The 21,559-nt window shown below is 37.7% G+C and overlaps 1 protein-coding gene across 2 annotated transcripts in view; it reads left to right on the forward strand.

Moving 5' to 3' along the window:
* Window positions 1–21,559, forward strand: part of SH3TC2 (SH3 domain and tetratricopeptide repeats 2) — a 101,769-nt gene that overhangs the window by 78,504 nt on the left and 1,706 nt on the right. For both annotated transcript variants that reach the window (XM_063447344.1, XM_063447345.1), the window contains exons 11-16: window positions 2,626–2,667; window positions 9,303–11,006; window positions 11,462–11,642; window positions 12,983–13,133; window positions 14,367–14,489; window positions 15,707–15,857. In XM_063447344.1, the coding sequence (XP_063303414.1) occupies window positions 2,626–2,667; window positions 9,303–11,006; window positions 11,462–11,642; window positions 12,983–13,133; window positions 14,367–14,489; window positions 15,707–15,857 (2,352 nt within the window). The remainder of the gene's footprint in view (window positions 1–2,625; window positions 2,668–9,302; window positions 11,007–11,461; window positions 11,643–12,982; window positions 13,134–14,366; window positions 14,490–15,706; window positions 15,858–21,559) is intronic.

Genomic DNA, 21,559 nt, shown 5'->3' on the forward strand with positions numbered 1-21,559 from the left:
TACTTTCATTGTTCTCAAACAAGTTTTAAGGTGACTTCCTTCATGATTTGCTTATTGATGGATGTGTACCATGTAGATGTCAGTAATAAAGAGCTTGATTATTTTAGCAATAACCTTCCCTCGAAGTATGGCAGCAGTACCTGTGTAATAGTCACCTTAAAGAGACAAAATCTTTTTGGGAGCAACTCAATTAATTTGGGGTTAATCCAGCCTCTAGTGGCTGTCTTCCGGACAGCCACAAGAGGCGCATCTGCGACGTTGGAGGCGAATTTCACTTCCATCACGCAGAGCGTCCATTGAGAAATGCTTTCCTATGGACACTTTGAATGCGCGCGCGGCACTTGCCGCGCATGCGCATTCGGCTCCAGTGACGTCGGACGGGGTAGTTGACGTCGGACAGGGAGGAGAGATCACCAGCGCCGAGGGAGCTCGGCGCTGGATTAAAGTAAGTGGCTGAAGGGGTTTTAACCCCTTCAGCGCCACGGGAGGGGGACCCTGAGGGTGGGGGCACCCTCAGGGCACTATAGTGTCAGGAAAACCGCTATGTTTTCCTGCCACTATAGTGATCCTTTAAGTCTAATGATCTTGCATGTATGTAGGACGATGAGATGGATGGTTTAGGGTGAATTTACGGGGGTCAATGACATGGATGGCTAAGGTTTTAGACACTAAGATAAATCTCTAAAGGTAATAGGTTTTGAAGCAGTAATGAGATGCATGGCTAGACCTAATAGGATGTTCTGGGGGACGACGACAATGAGTCCTTGACTTAGAGTGTTAGGCCTGACAGGCGATGAGGTTGAAAGATATTTTCCATGTTGATGTTCATCTGATTGCCCCTACCCAGTTCTAACAATGATAGGTTTGGCATGGCAATGAGATGAGGGACCATTGATTTGGGGGATAATGAGATAAAATAGAGGCTGAAATGACATATGAAACAATGTATTGAAATAAAATGAAAATAAGTATTGGATAAAATATGGAAAATATATAAACGACTGAAATGGCAAAATAATAAATGTGATTGATATGAATGTAAATGTTTCATGGTGGAATTAGCTGAAATAAGGAGTTAGATGAAGCAAATATAAAGGCCCTTATATCAACAATATAGGAAGAAGTATGCCAACCTGGAATTAAATATGGTAAGTGCCTCTTATGGACTCAACCCATATGGACCTGTTATGCCACCATCTCAAATAATTGTTTAGTCTTATCAAATCAAGTATTAAATGTCTTGTCTCTGTGACGCAGGTTATTTCTCTCAGAATATTGAGTAAGGGGTTGGCTTTAAACTGAGGTCTAACATTATATACATCATAAAGAATAATTAAAAGGTGCTTAAGTTATCAATTCACCAATACTTCTTTTTTCTTCGGTGGCTGTGTGGATTTTAGTTTGCAGCCCCTCTGTTCCAGTTAAACAAAACATTAATGCTTAGTAAAGACGAAAGAAACCGAAAAGGGTACTTAAGTGTCTCGAGAGGGAACACTTTCTCCTTAAAGGGTCCATCTGTAGTTTGGAAGCATAAAGTGAACCATATTTTGTGTATATTAATGTTTATGCCATTTGTACCATTAGGGAGGTAACATTCACTTGAGCAAATCCAGCTTTCCTCACCCCAAAGGGAATCCGTGATCCCAGATGATTGACATTTTCCAAAATAGTGGAGTACTGCTGAGGCACAATTGTAAAATGCAGTCAACATTACTATCACAATTTCAAGGTTCTTATTACGGTTTCCTGAAGTGGCCAATACCTCATCTTCTAACTAGGTTTAAAAACCCACATACACTGAACAATATTATAAATGCAACACTTTTGTTTTTTTTCTCTTTTTAGGGAGGCAAGTGGATGCCAGGGGGAGCTAGATGGTGGTTTTAACAGTATAGGGTCAGGAATACATGTTTGTGTTCCTGGCCCTATAGTGTTCCTTTAAATAAAATGAAACATTTTGAGGGCCCCCAGAACTACCAGAGAACCAAGAACTTACCACCTCCCCACTTTATGTGCAGCTGACCTGGTTAAATAAAATACAAGGATAAGGATTCCTAGTCACCATCACAAAGTAAAAATAATAAGGGCCCCCCATTTGGTGGTCCTAATTTAAAGTGAATTTGTGGTGGTCGCAATGACACACTAAAGAGCTGTGGGCAAAATATTGAAGAGTTTTCACTCATTTAAGTAGTTAGAGGTTATAGCTGTTATAACCGTGATATGTATATAATGAGGACATATATCAAAATGTCATTTTATAAAAAGGGAAGCAAAGTTTTAAAAGTAGAGCAGTTATCATGGAAACCAATGGAATCGCCAGTAACATTTCACTGATTACTACTTCCCATTAACATCTTTATGCCACTTATCAGAACACAAGCTTTCATAGATCATCATCTCCCCCATTGTGAAGGTAGGTGTGATAACTGCATTGATTGCATGTTTATTTACACTGTGGAGAACAAGCAGGTCCAGAGTTCTGAGTTCAGAGTTCTGAATATGAACACTCTGATTACACCAGGATGTGTAAATGATATCAAATCAATTTCAAAGTTTTATCTGAAACTAAGAAACAGTTGTACATTATTAATGCTTTTTTGTGGCCTGTTTCCTTTTCTTTTACAGATGGCCTAGATCCTGTGGACATGTATCACAAAGCCTCAGTTAGTGAGTACAAGATTTGACATTATGGCTTCTTTATATAGTTCTGTAGTTCCCAACACCTGGGCTGGGACACACACTTAGCAGTTTTTTTTTTGTTTCTTGTTTTTTTGTTTTACTAAACACAGAATTTTAGCAAATGAAATCCAAATAGTACAATTGAGGCTAAACCTGTCAAGCTTTGGCTATAGCTAAGTTAGAATTTTTTTTGAAAATGTCTGCTTTTTGCCCACATTCTGGTTCAGATTTAATGTGATAACATTGAGTGTTTAGTGAATAACCATTCAAGTCTCCATGCTATTTTCAGTTGTCTCTCCTTTTTGGTTGCAACAATCAAATGCCATCAATATATTATCACATGTGGTAGTATCATTTGTAGATATAACAAATACAAATGTTATTATACTGTTGCACTATCTTTCCTACAGCACATTCTTCTTTGACACGGGATGGTGTTTGGCTTTACTGTTATGCTTATGTTGATTATAGTGCCTGTGCGTCGTTCCCGCCGTTTAAATATCAAACCATTTAGGAATAGATCGATGTAGACTGGGGCTCTTCTCTGCAATGACATTTTATATTTTGATTGTTCTTAAAATGGCTGGTTAATTGGCTGGCAGAATAACGTTTCTACCTTTTATATTCTTCCTCAAAATATTTTTAAGGATCATTTTGTTGCAGTTATATACCCTGTTTCAAACAGATTTTTTTTTTATAGAAAGAATGTGGACAGCTGTCCTTCTATTGATGAGTGACTCATTCTAATGTTTCTGTATTTTGTTGTGTTCCTTTTTAATTGAGTATATTTTGTGTGTATTACTCTGTTCCCGCTCTGTCTATGCATCCAGAGAATAGTGTTGTGTACAATGACTAGTGTCACTATATTATAGCTGCCACCTTGTGTTATAGCCTTACGCTCATCTCTGATATCCCACCTCCCACCCGGGAAACTTGATGTCTAACCTGTTGCCTCTATGTGATGCTCCGGGAGAGTAATGCCCTATGGGGATTTAGTATGGTTGAGTAATTATTTTCACCCTGACATGGCCAACTCATACCTCTGCAGGACTTGCTAGTTAGCCATTCTTTTTTTTATCGAAGGTTAATTTAAAAAAAATCTGTTTGCTTCCTCATGTTTACTATATTATACTGTTATCATCTTTATGTGTCGTGCTGCGTGCATATAATCATAATTTAGAACAACAAAAGCAAGAAAAAAGGGTGCGCCTTTAATACAGAAGATATATGTATAAATAATAAGCAAAAATAATTACAGATAAAGTCCAGAATAATAGTCCATAATACAGGAACTTCTTGTAGGGCAACGGTGATTCGTCTCAAATGTAGATAGTATTTCTCAGTACGCCATATGGGAAGAAGAGCAGAGAGAAAGGAAATCCAATGGTATGGTATGTAAGTATAAATGAGAATGTAAGAATATATAAATATTACTCACAATTTCCAGAGCTAAAATCCAGCTCTGGTAGGAAATGCATGAAGTGGAATGATCCCCACTGAAGGATATATGGAGTGTCAGCTTGTGGTACAATGGTCCAACGTTGGTTCCGGCCGAAAATAAAAAGATAAAATATATAGTGCTCTCTGCTTTAACTGAAGTAAAAATTAAAAGGAAGTATAAAATGTACTCACGATATGTTGAGCAGGCTTATACTGCTCGGTGTATAGCGTTTGGGTGGTATAATCCCCACCTAAGGATTCTTTTGGCGTTTCTTCAGATGGTAAGATCAAAGGAGTCAGGTTAAGGTTAAAATTGAAATAATAGTAACTGGATAAAAGGAAAGTGGCAACTAAAATATTTAGGGCCAAAATTCCTTTATTATAACAGTAATTAAAAATATTTAAAACCATCTCTAGACGCGTTTCGCCAACAATAGGCTTCTTCAAGTAGAGTATAATAAAAACATAAACCTGACTTCCATTGCTTTACATAGGATACCTTAATTAGGTTAGGATCCAAAATTTCCCGTCCTCATCACTTTTATACATATCAAATTAGTATTATAATGATGTGAATAACATATAGATACATATATAAAATAAACACATATGCCTTTAAAAAAACGAGGTGCCGGTATGATAAGAATTAATTTTAAAGAAAACCACGTGACGTGCGGCTGAAATTACTTCCGCGTCACGTGGTAAATGAAACGCATGCGTCACCTTTTAGGTGGAACGCATGCGAAAGAGCCGGCCAGGCGGGTCGCGTCACTTGAGAGGGAGGAGCCCTGTCAAGGGATCGCGAACGGGGAAATGATAGTATGCTGTCTGCTCGAGTGGACGGGCAGACAGCATACCCAGAGAATGCATGAGCGGGCCACAATATCGGAGCAGGGAAAAAATATATTATTATTGGACCATATTAAAGAAATATGAAATAAGGAGCCAGACTCTGTATAAAAAGGAGAGGACTGGACTTCTTATTTATGGGAAAAACCTGATGTGCATACTAATGTATAACAAAAAAATGAATCCAATGAAATAATATATGAGTACATAATAAAATAATGACATATACAGTAAAACCATAAATAAAAATAAGTAATAAAAACAAATAAAAGATAAAATGTGAATAATAAAAAAGCAAATAATAAGAAAGCAGAGGGAGGAAATTTTTTTTTTAAATATATTTTTTAAATACATTTTTTAGGGACTTATAAAAAATTAAAAAGGTCAAAGTCTATATTAAGCCCCTATGGGGCAAGAGTTTTTAGATTAAATGCCCATTCCATCTCTTTGCTGCCTCAAATATTTTTTTAATATCACCACCTCTCCAGGGAATATTACAAGTGTCGATGCCTAAACATTTGAGAAGTTTTGGGTTTTTTCCATGTTTTAAAAAATGTTTGGATACGGAATGATTTTCGTAACCTTTTAAGATGTTCCTGCAGTGTTCTGCCAATCTAATTTTTAGTTCCCTAGTTGTCATGCCCACATATTGGAGACCGCATGGGCATTCTATAAATAAATGACGTTCTTTGTGCTGCAGTGAATAAAATTCTTTATGGGATATGTTCTTTGTGTAATAGATGATTTAAAAGAAGTGGTTTTTGATTTAATATGATGATGACATCATTTTGGCGGGAAATTTTGGATCCTAACCTAATTAAGGTATCCTATATAAAGCAATGGAAGTCAGGTTTATGTTTTTATTATACTCTACTTGAATAAGCCTATTGTTGGCGAAACGCGTCTAGAGATTGTTTTAAATATTTTTAATTACTGTTATAATAAAGGAATTATGGCCCTATATATTTTAGTTGCCACTTTCCTTTTATCCAGTTACTATTATTTCAATTTTAACCTTAACCTGACTCCTTTGATTTTACCATCTGAAGAAACGCCAAAAGAATCCTTAGGTGGGGATTATACCACCCAAACGCTATACACCGAGCAGTATAAGCCTGCTCAACATATCGTGAGTACATTTTATACTTCCTTTTAATTTTTACTTCAGTTAAAGCAGAGAGCACTATATATTTTATCTTTTTATTTTCGGCCGGAACCAACGTTGGACCATTGTACCACAAGCTGACACTCCATATATCCTTCAGTGGGGGTCATTCCACTTCACGCATTTCATACCAGAGCTGGATTTTAGCTCTGGAAATTGTGAGTAATATTTATATATTCTTACATTCTCATTTATACTTACATACCATACCATTGGATTTCCTTTCTCTCTGCTCTTCTTCCCATATGGCGTACTGAAAAATACTATCTACATTTGAGACGAATCACCGTTGCCCTGCAAGAAGTTCCTGTATTATGGACTATTATTCTGGACTTTATCTGTAATTATTTTTGCTTATTATGTATACATATATCTTCTGTATTAAAGGCGCACCCTTTTTTCTTGCTTTTGTTGTTCTATTCTTCCTATAGGGGATTGGAGGGTACTCCCTTATTTATAGGTGTGCTGCCTTTTTATATCCCGTACATACTCTTACACCCGTGGCATTTTTAGCGCTGATCCAATTTTGACTTTTTTTTTTTATATATTATAATTTACTAATGTTATGATACCATGCAAATTGACCAAAATAAAGAAATTAAGAAAGAAAAAGTGACAGTTCTGTAATATGGAAACATATGGAAATTATTTGGCTAAGAGAAATATGCTTATATACTGTGTGATTCTAGTTTGGAATGTTTGTGTCTAAATATATCTACTTTGCTATATTCTCTCTGACATTCTCAAACCGCTCTAGATTTCCATTGCATTATCAACTTTTGTATTGGAAACTAATATTTTACAATATGAGATTGCTTGGTAATAGCTTAGCCTAAAGATCCTTTTTAACTCTTAGGGGCGAAGGCAATATTACTCACATTGGAGTTATATTACAATATAAGATTTTACATTTTTTCATGGCTGTGTATGATGCATATCTGATGCATATCAACAACACACTCACCATTACTAGCGAGGTGAAAAATTGCCCAGTACCTTATGTTAAATACAAGCATTTCAGAGACCACAATTCTTCCAAGTTATCAACACGTACTTATCAATAGGCAGTTAGGCGGTTGCTCACTAAAGTCTAAAGGAATTCAGAGGTCAAAATCTGGATATTTTTCACAAGATTTATTATTGCCTACATTTTTGCTTTCAGTATCTGCATGGGCATAAAAGTCCACTGAATATCAAGGTAACCAGATAGCTAAAAGCTGGGTTCTCAAAGAACAGATTACAATAGATTCACTTCCCAAAAAAGCATTTGCCTTTAGTGCATATGAGACTTGCAACTCGTGTTGTAATTCAGTCATTTTAAACAATTTTTGGTAATACTGACTTTATCCAAACTTAAAGGGACACTATGGTCCCCAAAACAAATTTAGCTTAATGAAGCAGTTTTTGTGTAGTCTCACTGCTCAATTCTCTGCCATTTAGGGGTAAATCCCTTTTATTTGTCCATGCATCCCTAGCCACACCTCCCCTGGCTGTGACTCACACACCATGCATGAAAAAAAAATGGTTTCACTTTTAATTAGATGTAACTTACTTTAAAAGTTCTTATTGCCTGCTCTCTAAAGTGAACTTTAATCATAACAGAATTTGCAAAGAAGGAAGTATAAACATTAGCTGACTGTTTAAAGGAAGTGTTTAGTAAGGCTGTGCAAGTCACATGCAGAGAGGTGTGACTAAGGTGCATAAACAAAGTGATTTAACTCTTTTATGGCAGAGAATTGAGCAGTGACACTGCAGGGGAATGATCTATACACCAAAACTGCTTCAATACGCTAGAGTTGTTTTGGTGACTATGGTGTCCCTTAAACTGAAAAACATACTCTAATGCAACAGCCATTGGGAGAAAATACTTTTCTAACAATTAAATCGGCACTGTCATGCTGAACTCGCATTTCCCCAATCGCTTCCTCTTCATTTCCTCTCTTAGAATCTGTTATTCTTTTCTTCCTTTTTGATCTAGTTTTCTTTAAAACACAAGATAAGATAAAGTAAAGAAGGGCAAGGGGGACCTGCTGTCCCGCCTCCCCGCCCCCCACCCATTAGCGGCAGATAGGGGCCCTATTGTCCCCTCAGCCCTCACCCATGGGCGATAGGTGGGGGCTAATTATAAGAATAAAGACCTCCCCCAAGTGACAAGGGATCCCCAAACCCCTAGTCACCCCCAATAAAATAAAACCCTACCTACCTGTCTTACCCTAATGAGGGGGGAGCAATAAACAATACCTGAAAAATTAAAAAAAATGAATACTTACCATTAGATTACTTGTCTTATGTCTAATAAAATTAAAAAAGCAGATTAAAAAAACAAAAACAAAAAAAAATGCAGAAAAAAAAAATTCAGACGATAACATAATAATCCATCTTCACCTGGCGAGGTCTCTGACACCTCAAACACTTCTCTTGACCTTATGAGTCATTAGCTGGCAATTTCTTGATAATGCATTTCACCAATTAAACGACAAATAAGTGCTGTTGCCATGATGTAACATATAACACGTACATTGCAGTACATTGCAGTACAATATGGAACATAACAGGTTAATGACGACACTATAATCTATTAATATTGATGCTCTTGGCTGTCTGTAACCTTCAAGGATTGAAAATTTGTAAAGGATCACATTTTTTTGTCGTTGTTAACCTTGGATTATTGGCGTGCCAATTTAGGCATTGAAAGATTAATGAGTAAATCCTAGTTAGGCTTGGTTTTAACCCATTATTCATGTTTTCTGACTTCATTAGCATTACCAGCAGTAAAATGATTTGCAGATTTTGGATTGTGATCACTTTGAAAAGTTGCATGATTTTGACGGTGGGAAATAAAATATTGATCTGTTGTCAACATTGGATTGTAGTATATGCCTTAATTAGGAACTAAAATATTACTCTCATATTACTATGATTTGAAAAAAGTGAATTAAAATATTAACTTTTTTAAAATCAACATCATTTCTTTATTTCACATATATCCGTCTACAGAAATGTCTTGGAAGCATCATTATTTCTTCTACACCTGTTTTCATTTTGATTTGTGGAGCATCTGCTGCCTAACTTTAACACTGTTTTGTGTTTCTCTGCTGGTCAATACCTAATAATGCAAGATGTTTATGATTGTTAATTATGATTTGTTTTGTTCCTTAATGTGTTCCAGGTATGAGTGAAAATTTTGGTGAATGTCAAGTGTCTGACAGCTGGGAGGAATGTGAAGGTGTCAGTAGCTCGTCCAAATGCAGTGCCTCTGAGAAATCAAGTCCTGACTCGGAGTGGAAAGGTGGGGTGGAGGGCTTCATAGTGCAATGCCAGGAAGATCTTGATGATCCAAAGTTCTTTGTTGACTTAAATGCTGGGGAGATGGAAGATTCTGAAGTCTTTGATCCAGTCTTGACATTCCTCAATCAGGATGGCTATCAAACTTACTTCCAGCCCTTGTATGATTTGTCCATGTCTTTCCTCAACTCGACCTTCTATGGATTTTCCGAGGAGGAAGATCTGGTATTCTACCTTGAAACCTCTCGGAACTGGGCTAAGAAAATAAATATGTCATGGGCTCACATTCGATGTTGTTTTCTTCTTGGAAGGATTTGTGTGAAGAGAATGAAGCTGTCCCAGGCAAGAGTTTACTTTGAAGAAGCCTTAAGTGCCATGCGGCAGGGATTTCTTGATGTGCACCTTATGGCTGCCTTGTATGGTAATCTCTGTGCTATTTACTTGAAGCAAAATTTGAGATCCAAGCAGGAGCTGTTGCTAGAGAAGGCCGCTAGTCTTCTAACTTGCCTGCACCAGCATAATTTTAGCTCAGAGCACGAACTTGAAGTGCTAAAATATCTTCTAAAGAAAGCCATCATTGTTAACAACACCTCATTTGAATCTCGAATTTGTTTTCTCATATTCAGGCTTCTCCATCAGCTTGGTAGATATGATGAGGCCTTACCTTTTGTGGAACGCTTGCAATTTCTTCTTATTTCCTCATGCTCTCAGCCTGTCTGTTCTTCTTTAGGCGTGATTCCCATATTAAGTTACTTATTTGATAAAAAATATCTGCCTCATGTGGCTTTAGCATCGGCCAGACTATGTAAATCTGTTGGTATGAAAATGATGCCATCCCCGTTGTGGAGAGTAGGGGTAGTTATGCAAAATTTATCCAGGATCACTGGTTCCTCATTAAAAGGCAATTATATTCCTGCACAAACTGCTCCCTACCTAAAACATGCCCTATCATGTTCTTATGAGAGTGGAGATGTGAAAGCCCAAAGAACGTTATGCCTTATTTTATCTAAAATACATCTCCAATATAGTCTACTCCCCAGTGCCATTACTTACGCCAAGAGAGCAGTTGAATTGGGTCGATGGACCAGTGAGGATGAAGCATTTGAAGCATCACTTTTCTTAGGGTGGTTGTATACACTGGATGGGCAGTTTGAACAGGCTTGTCACATTCTAGGACCTCTGTTAGAATCTATGCAGCAAACAGACAGTACCACCCAATGTGGTGTCATCCATAACATGCTTGCAAATGCCCAGAAAATGGACAAAAAGGTTGTTGAATCATTGAGAGGGTATTCACAAGCCCTCAAAATGGCAACTGAAACTGGCAACAGACGAAACCAAGCCATAGCCCTTGCTAACTTTGGGAGACTGTCTGTTTTTTGCCAAACCACTGTAATGGCAGAGAAGTATTTTCTCAAGTCTGTCCAACTTTATATGGATGTCCAGGGCAGCGATGACGCAGAGCGGGAATTGGTGCAAGTTCTCCAGTGGCTGGGACAAATTTTTACTGAACAAAGGAAGCTTGAACAGGGAGTACTGTGTTATGAATTAGCCTTGCTCTATGCATTGAAGGCCAGCAACTTGAACAGTAAGTATGCCAGCTCTTTAACACATATTGTGGGACTTTGTTTCTAGAAATGGTAATAATTACTAGGACGGTCCCAGATTCTGTTACGTACATGTCTGATGTCTGATGTTTACGTGATGTCTGCCCATACATCACCTTACACTTATTAATCTATGCATAGATCTTGTGTTTTTTACTGCATAGGTCAAAATGTACACAATTCTTGATCATTCCTTGCCTTACCTTTTTCACCTGAATTGATTTGTTCCATTTTTATTGTTGGGAAATCTGGCCATGAACCCCAAAAACTAATTTTAAACCAGTTTTAAACTTTTTTTTGGTAATAATGTGTTTTTTAAAAAATTGCGCACAAGCTTCCATGACTGTAGTCGCTTTTGTTTCCATGACCTTAATCTTTCATAACAATGTTTAAGCCGGACATGTCAATCTGTTGAATTTTTGCTGTTTTTGTACAGGTCAACTCAGGATCACTGAAGAATTGTGCAATTTCTACAGCAATGTGTCCCTTTCCACTGGGGCCCATATAGCCTACTGTGAACACTGGGTCCAGCTAGTGCAACAACTGAGGGATCGAAAGAAGGAGGGGGAATTGCTGGGATCTCTAAGTCTGTTGTACCAGGCTCTAAATACAGACCGGTAGGCACATTATAATTTCTCTCACCCATCATTAAAGCAGAACATGTTGACAAGGTGCACTGTGTGCAGTGGAAATAAATTGGTACAATGTATAATATATGTTGTAAAGTTCTAAGCTGTGACTCAAGGATAGTATTGAGTAAATTCAATACTACTCTTTGGGGTATTTCGCTCTGAACATATTCAGATAAGCCACTAGTGGCAGGCATACTTCTAGGATGATATAAATGCTTCAGAATAATGCCACCATATTAAGACATATGTGCTTGAGTTTTGAACCCTGACAAATAGATATTTTGTTAATATTATAAAGAAAACAGGAGGAATTATGGAGCAAAATAAATAAATCCAAATAAAAGAGAGTTCCAATGGATTCTATTAGCTTATTATCTAATGTTGCTAATATAGTATCCTTTTTCTGGATTAGTAAAATACAGTAATTAATAAGTACATTAACTGTATAATCATCAAATAAGATATAAACATTAGAATCAGCTATTCTCAAACTGTAGAATAAAACTAAGAAAGGGCGTAGGCCTTAAACTAAATAGTAGGTGAGGTTCCCTTTATCCCCACAAGAATAGCACAAACAGAAATAAGAAAAGAGAGCTGGTAGTTACGCCAAGAAGTGGGCCCGCAGACATTGCATTGTTACAATAGGGTATAATATCATTTTAAAAATACAAAATAATATTACGATACACATATTTCAATTTAACACAGAACATGTAAGAAATATAATAAACCCTAACTACAGGTTCATCTGTATTGAGATATAGTGACAGTGATGGATTTTAGACTGGAGGAAGATATTATTGTGTCCTGGAGGTTATTCCAGAATTGCGGTGCTCTGTAGGAAAAAGAGGATCGAGACACTTTTATTTTGTATTGTGGTATAATAAATAAAGTGCTGGTAGTGGATTGGAGGCTATAGCAGGTGGAGACAGATGGAGACAGAGATCCTTTTACTTAGGTAGGGTGAATGCTTCCCAGAAAAGCAGAATGGAATGTGTTGCATTCAATTTGGGGGGGGGGGGGGGGGGGGGCAATATAGTTCTGCCCATAGACACTCTATTAAAGTGAGCATTTTGGTGGAAGTAGCAATTATAAGGTAAATACCCCCAATCTTATATTGTGCTGGTGAAATAAGTTACCTGATGATGAACTTGTCATTCACCATCACTTTGTCTCTGCTTCTTCCAGTTTCTCTTTTTCCGGGCTTGCGCAACAAATAGTTTCCTGCCTTAATAATTAATTTTCCTTATTCATTGGTATAATCAGAACTCATGAAATCCTTTCAGTTCTTAAAGTGAAGAAACATATCATTGCATTCATTCCAGGTCTCTTCGGAAGGCTCTTGACTACACCAAGCAAAGTCTAAGGATTGCTATTGATCTAGGCCAACATGAAAGAGCAGCTGAGAATTGGCTTCAAGCTGGGAGACTGTATTATCTACTAAAAGAGGATGAGCTGGTGGAGATTTATTTACATGTCAGTGTCACAGCACAATAGACCTTTGTCATGAATCACTAGTATAAGCTGTAATAAGCTACCATAAGAAATCCACGGTCAATGATAATTGTGTAGGATAATAAACAGTTGGATGTGTTCTTTTTTTGGTGTAATTTTCAGTGTAAATACTCTCCCTGGATTAAGGTAGATCTGTTATGTGTTGTGTTTATGAAAATACATTTTAAAAAAAAAAAATCATAATATACTTCCTTTTTTTTTCTTTACACAATATGTTCTATTTTAAAGGGACATGAATCACTTGATGATTTACTTTTTTTGAACAAGCAAGCAAACACTTTTAAATAAATATACAAACCAATAAAGCAAGAAAAACTTACTGAAAAATATGGTATAAATGTTTAGAAACTTAGAATAGGGACAGATTGCATTGTTGGGCACGCCTCTCAGCTAGGGGAATTTCTTTGGCTCCGCCTCTCCCATACACACCCATGTCAGTTTCACACCAGTCCATTAATGACAGAAACAGTGCATCATTGTACAGTAGCAGGAGAGAGAACCCCAACACCAGAGTCTACTTTGCATGTATCACACTGAGCTCCCTCTCTTCTCCCCCTGTCAGGATGTTGCAAGGCGAACAGATCTTTCAAGTGCAAATGTATTAATTGGTCAGGCATGCCCAGTACACTTATTCACTATTCCTAGGGATACGACACTGATTGGTTAGATCAGTTCATCCCCCTAGATTGTTTGTGGAAAGCATAAGAAAGAAGAAGAAAATAATAATTTTAAGAGATAATTGTCCATTGTGCAGAGAGATTTTGTTGAAAGTGGTTTTGTGTTGGATCCAATTTCACTTTCGCATAAGAAATTCTCCAAAGAGCAAAAGAATATAAATAAGGGTAAGAAACACAGTTAACTAGTTGTCTGCCTAGAGGCAATAGTTTATCAAGTTGAATAATAGTCTTAAAAAAGGTTTAGGTTTTTTCAGCATATGCATATTAAGACAAAAAAATTGGCATTATTAATCTTTTTTTTAACAAAAGGGGAATCGGACTTTCAACTTGTAACAACTAAGATTTTGTTTCTATTTCGGATCACAATTGGAAATAATTGAAAATTGCTTTTTGGCTTCTTTTTGGATCAACTTCAACAAAACGCATGTTGAAAAGGTTTAAATCCATAAACTTTAGTGTTATTTTTTTTTTTGCTTGCCTTTATTGCTTTGATACTAAACTGTTACTGTTATTCTAGGCTGGCATTCAGGCATCCTTGAAATCTGAGAATTCTGCGAACACGCTGCACCTCTATGAAGCTTCAGGAGATGTATTTTTTCATGGGATCAAGACTAGAGAGAAAGCACTGCCTTTTTACAAGGTGATCTTCTTTTTATTAATCGAAGGAGACATAGGGAATGTTCATCTATAGGTGGAACTTAGAATAGAATATCTGGGAAGGAAGATTAGCAATATAATGTATGTAAATGTAAAGGAAGTTATAAAGAGAATCTGGTGCAAGCTTGCTTTGCTATATATATGTGTATATATATATATATATATATATATAGAGAGAGAGAGAGAGAGAGAGAGAGAGAGAGAGACATCAAAAAATGACCAACATTTCGACCCGTTCAGATCTTCCTCAAGATCCGATCTTGAGGAAGACCCGAATGGGTCGAAATGTCGGTAATTTTTTGATGTGAATATCTTTATGGAATAAATTCATTTTTTCTACATAGAAGCCCTGAGAGTGCATCCCTTCATTCATTTCTTTATATTCACAACGCGGGTTTGCACCCAGGCATACAATATTGTGATTACTCTGGAGAAAGGGTGAGTGCCAAGCTACCTGTTTTGTGTGTGTGTGTATATATATATATATATATATATATATATATATATATATATATATATATATAAAACAAATTATTTTTTTGCCAAGCAAATGGCACACACATTGTCAATATATATAATTGAATTTTCAGTATATATGTAAATAGGGTAGGACTTTTTTTTCTTTTCATTGACAAAACAGTTGTTTGGAGCTCTAAGATATATTTGGATAATGTTTGACACGTACAGTATACAGGGTGTGTTTTACTAGGGAAACAGTGCATTTATAATGGCATGTTAAAAAATATCCATGTCATTGTAGTAAGATGCTCTGATTAGACAGCGACATCATTATAACCCAGTTCATAGGTTATATAGCACCGCAACCTTGCATTCTTCAGTCTGCCGCGACTCAAGTGTGCACATACCCTACACTGCATAGTTCTCTAATATAATAAATGTAGATACAGGACTGGACTCTCCCTTATCCCAAAACATGGATACAGTGGTTAGGACATAAAGCAATGCACTGATGCAATCATGCTGGAATGCAATCTACGAGTCCCTATAGGTCATCTATCCAAAGTCGGCCCTTTATTCACAAAGTAATAGTATGATCGGAAAAGCACTAAAGATTAAACAATTAATGAAGAACTAGAGATTTATTAAATTATCCTAATTTTAAGATAGCGTGCTTTAAAATCATATTTGACCAGTGCAGACAATGCGATTAATTCTGTTTCTTTTTAAATCTTATTTTAGGAATATGCTCTCCCACTAGCAAAGAAGCTTGAGGATAATCAAACACAACTTCGACTCCTCCACAAACTCACTCAGCTTCTTATCAGTCAAGGAAATTACAAGATGTCACTGGAATTTGCTGCCATGTCTGTCCGGATGAGCACTCTTGTTGGTGAGTGTTCTAGATTCTGTGTTGGCCCCACTCACTAACTTAGTGGGGAAATGTGTTTTCCTCTGAGACAGAAGGAAACATGTATGATACATATCATATGTGTAATAACAATGTTTTCCATATATCACATGCCATACAGCAGATCACCAATAATTCATCTTATATTATTATAGCTGACAAATATTCTTTCTTGTATTAAACTTTTATATTTAGGGATTGTTTTTTTTTTTTTTTCATCTTTTATCATTTGATTATCTTCCTTTTTAATATGTTACTCATTGATGAGATAATATTGCAGATAGGAATACTCAAGAAAAATGTAAATAATGATGTCTAAATGCATGTATTGTATTTAAGGACACATTACTGTATTATTGCTCTCACATGACTCAGATACACCAACAATATGGAGCTTTTAGAAAAGAAGGACTGTAAGATAGAAAAAGAGGAACAGGGGAATTTAGCCCAAAAATAGGGACTGTCTCTTCTAAATAGGGACACTTGGGAGGTATGGAACATAAATGATATTTAGGGCAAGTTCATCATGCTGTAAAATCATTTATCACAACTCCACATTTGCCGGGTCGTTTAATAAACTCTAAATTCTAGCAAATGAAATCAAAATGTGAAATTGAGGCCAAAATAGTCAATGTTTGACTTGAGCTGAGTTGGAAAATATTTTCAGAGCAGCTAGTGAATAACACTGTTTGTTAGCAGAGCAGCAGAGCAAAACCCCTTCAGACACATACCTGAATCCAGTGCCAATGTCTCTCGGCACAGGGTCAGGCTCCGCCCAGGCTTCTCCCCCAGCGACGTCTGCCGGCGGGGGAGACCTAATGCACATTGGCCGCGCGAGCGCATTACACCTTTCCGCATTATTCAATGCTTTCCTATGGGCAACACTGGAGGTCCTCATGCATAGCATAAAGACGTCCAGTGTCATTTAAACAACCAAAAGCCAACTAAGAAGCCGGCAGTCCCTCTAGTGGTTGTCTGATAGACATCCACTAGAGGAGGACATAACCCTGCAATATAACTATTGCAGTTTATAAAAATTGCAAGAATTACACTTGCAGGGTTAAGGGTAATGGAACTTGCCACCCAGACCCCTTTAAAGAGCTGAAGTGGTCTGGGTGCCTACAGTGTCCCTTTAATGTGGTAAAAAACACAATAAAAAAAAAATACAGTGTCAGAACTAAATAATTAAAGTGATAGTGCTTTGATGTATATACTCACAATGCATATCATATATCTGATTTACATCAAAATAATATGTGCCATTGCTATCCAAAACCATCTCAAATTTATACTTTTCTTTGGACCTCAAAAGGGGCATCTGAAGCAGGGGGCGGGTTGCTCAGCCTTAAAGGAATCTGGTCCAGACTCCAATCATACGTAGAAAAAAAGAGAATTGGCGAGCCTAGAGCATAAATTTCTAAGCATTGGTGTTGCTGCCCAGACAAAGTATATGCAATGCAGCTTAAGGAACACTAAAGAAAAACTAAAAAAAAAACTTTTCTATTTTACAAGACTACTTAAAATCACCTTTTTTTAGCAAATGAAGTTTGTTGTAATGTTAAAATTAGTGTACAACCAGGGCTGGTGCAAGGATTTTTGCCAACCTAGGCGAAACATTTTTTGCCGCCCCATTGGTTTCACCCATTCATGCAGACTTACATACACTGACCCATACACACACATACACACACACACGCGCTGACCCATACAGACACACACACTGACCCACAAACATACGCTCACACTGACCCCCCCTCCACACACACACTGACCCATGCAAACACACACTGACTCATAAAGACACACACCCTGACCCATGCAGACACACCCTGACCCATGCAGACACACCCTGACCCCTGCCGACACATGCTGACCCATGCAAACATACCCTGACCCCTGCAGACACACGCTGACCTATACACACAGAGACCCATGCAGACCCATACACAGACCGATACATACACACACACTGACCCATACACAGACACTGACCCATGCAGACACACACTGACCCATACACACACACACACACTGACCCATGTAGATACACAGAGACCCATACACACACACACAGATCCATACATACACACACACACAGATCCATACATACACACACACACAGATCCATACATACACACACACACAGATCCATACACACACACACAGATCCATACACACACACACACAGTCCCATACACACACACACACACACAGTCCCATACATACACACACACACAGTCCCATACATACACACACACACAGACCCAAGCAGACTGACATACACAAATATACTGACTGAAACATACTGACACACATTCTATGAAACACACTGTGCCGACACTTTTTTCCCAAGCCCCATTTCCTGTTTTCTCCCGCCCACTTTTCCCCACGTACAGGGCAAGGGGCAGGTGCGAGTGAATGATGCACCCTTGCACTGCTGCGGTGCTTGACTGGGAGAGGGCTCCTGACATATCAGGTTGTGGTGAATGCTGGACCAACGTTATACCGGGCGCTAGTCTTCAAGTAAGTGCTCCCTAGTGCCCGGTAATGTGGTCGGTGGGCGCCGCGGCCTGCTAAATATAATCAATCCCACTTGATAGGGGGGCGGCCAGACAAGCAGTAAAGCCACTGATGGTGCTCCCCTAAGTAGGCACACTAGGCGGCCGCCTACTTAGCTTATAGGACGCTTCGTGTTACAGTGTAGGGTGAGAATATTTGTCTGTCTAGCATCAATGTTGTTAACCATCTAGAATATTATCACGTGTAAGAATAACTATAAATGTATGTGTTGGTATAATTATAAGTAGAGTACACTCATAAAGTAAGGAGCTGAACGCATGCTTTTAATAACAACAAATAATTCAAAAAACCATAAACATTTTTAGGACGTGTGAATAGGTTACTAAAAGTGCAAGTCATACACACTTCTGTATTTGTTATTAAAATAACATGCTAATATAGTACAAGTATTTATTATTATTAGCTTCAAAACGCAAGAGGTAACAGCAGAGAACGATTTACCATGGCAACAAGCGTTCTCTGCAAAATGTAAGTTCACAAAACTAACTTTGCCATTCATATGCTGAAAAAAATAACTTTATCTCCTTACGAAGGAGCATTTAGTTCAGCGGAATGAGAAAAGAAAGTACTCCATTCAATTAGCTAATCCATGTGATGTATGCTGCAATCTAAATTTAAGAATAATTGTATAGTTTAAAATGATGGAGCACGTTCTTTTCACATTCTGCTCCACTAAATAATCCTTAGTAAGGAGATGAATTAATTATTTGTCTAGAGATATAGTGTTTTTAAAGGGGACAGCATGGAGCCAAAGAGGGCATTTCTCTGTTCACGACAAGAAATGCAAAGGACACCAAAGTGGCAATCTCATCTCTAAAACTGGGAGTTCTTATTTTGAGTAAACATGCTGGGTACATCCCTTTACTTGCTCATAAAAGAATGAAAGGCAGGAAATCCCCGGTGAAGCCCCATCTGCACATGCATTTTTCCTTTGACTATGCCTATAGGAATTGTCAGGCCATATTTTACAGAACTGCTGGTTCTGATTTCATAAATTCAAACCTTATTACCTTTGCTGAGTCTCTGACATTATACAATAAAAGATTATTTACACATGCCAAAGGGACACGCATGGACAATAACTTCCTCCTCTGCGCCGCTCCTCCTTCTGACTCCGTCGGCCAGTGGGCGAGACTGATCCCGCCCACCGACCGAGGAGACCTAATGCGCGGCAATGCCGCGCATGCGCATTAGCGCTCCCCGTAGGAAAGCATTGAAAAAGATTTTCAATGCTTTCCTATGGGGAATTGAGCGACACTGGAGGTCCTCACACAGCGTGAGGACATCCAGCGATGCTCTAGCAAAGAAAGTCTTTGCTATGAGTCAGGAAGTTCCCTCTAGTGGCTGTCTAGTAGACAGCCACTAGAGGTGGAGTTAACCCTGCAAGGTAATTATTGAAGTTTATAAAAAACTGCAATAATTACACTTGCAGGGTTAAGAGTAGTGGGAGTTGGCACCCAGACCACTCCAATGGGCAGAAGTGGGCTGGGTGCCTGGAGTGTCCCTTTAAGGTTCTGAGACACGAGATTAATAACTATATAAGGAACTTTCATTTGTCATTTATGTATCTCTGGGCATCACCCCACAATCCATCATGTCCTTTATCATTAGGCAATGTTTGACATAGCATTCTACTCTACAATATAAATACACTTGCAATGAATGGCTTTTATTTCAGAACAATTATAGCAATATATAGAAATCCATTCCAGCCATTCCTCGATGTACAACATAAAGGCATATTTCCTTTAAAAGTTTCCATAAGTTGCTTAGTCTTCATGACCTATGTCTAGGTCAATAAACTCACATACAGAATGTGGCAATGAGTACATGATTTACAAAAGGATCTAATGAAGAGATCTCATTTCTATTTAAATAACTTACCCAGAGGACGCTCAGTTCACATAGATAAGCTGGACCCCAGAGGCTTAGACATATGGTGTTAATATTAAATAATATTTTATAATAATAATAGGCCTCTTATGCATTCTAGTATAAACCATTAAAACATATTCTCACACAGGACTAACATTTATTAGATGAGATAAGCATATCTCTTGTAATTGTATCAACGTTTCCCCACTGACTTCAGGGAAAAAAAAACTTTCAGTTACAGATAAGCTTATCTTGTCTAATAGAATCAATAAGTGTGTAGACCCTTACATGTTAGATCATTCAAATGCAATTATAAATATTTAATATAATGAATGCTATAGTGGTTGTAGTTCACATTTATTTTATTAAGGAGGGTATTCCCGGACATGTTATTCTTTCAATGCTACAAGAGGCTTCCACTCACTGCTAAATTACTTAAAGGGTCCGTTTAATATGAACAGGAAAAATTCCGAGTTATTCACCAAACTGGGTTTTCTAGAATCATTTAAACAAAAAAGATAACAATTATATTTCATTATTTCCTTTAGAGAGAGTGTGTGTGTGTGTGTCTGTCCGTCTGCCCGTCGATGTGTGTCCGTCCCACTGAGAAATGTAAAGTAAGTGGAATCAAGGAGAGTTATCATTTTCACTGTATTTTCCAACTTCTTCATATCACATGGGACCCGGGGGCAGCACATTGAAGAAGGATTTTATTTAGTGGTTGGCTTGGGTTTTTGTTTTGTTTTTTAATTCTTTATTTTTGGTATGCAGGTAGTTACAACAGTGCCTGTGTCGCCACAACAGCATTGACAGGCTCGATTCTCATAGACATATGATAGCAGTATTGTGGCAAGTTGGGTATGCATACATTTTTTAGGTGAAAGAGGTTAAACAATAGCGTTATACAAAGTTATGGCAGAGTAGTCAGCACATTTAAATTTTTAGATATAACCGGTTTGGTACACGTCGATAAAACTTGATAGCTGCGCTTTACATGCTTAATTGAGTAGGTATGATACGATTATTAAGTTACAGGCTTATGTGAAATTATGTCAGATGCAGATTTCTCCACACTGCTGAAGATTGACCACCAGGGGGAAGCGAGTCACTGAGCTAGCCAGGTTTAGCTTTCATGGAGGCTTAGGCAATTTTAGCTGATATCTATGCAGGTTAGCAGTAATACTATCGATTGTATTAAAATCAAGGACAATAATAAGAGGGGTATGCTA

Source organism: Pelobates fuscus, chromosome 3, assembly GCF_036172605.1.
Source record: "Pelobates fuscus isolate aPelFus1 chromosome 3, aPelFus1.pri, whole genome shotgun sequence".
NCBI classification, from domain to species: domain Eukaryota; kingdom Metazoa; phylum Chordata; class Amphibia; order Anura; family Pelobatidae; genus Pelobates; species Pelobates fuscus.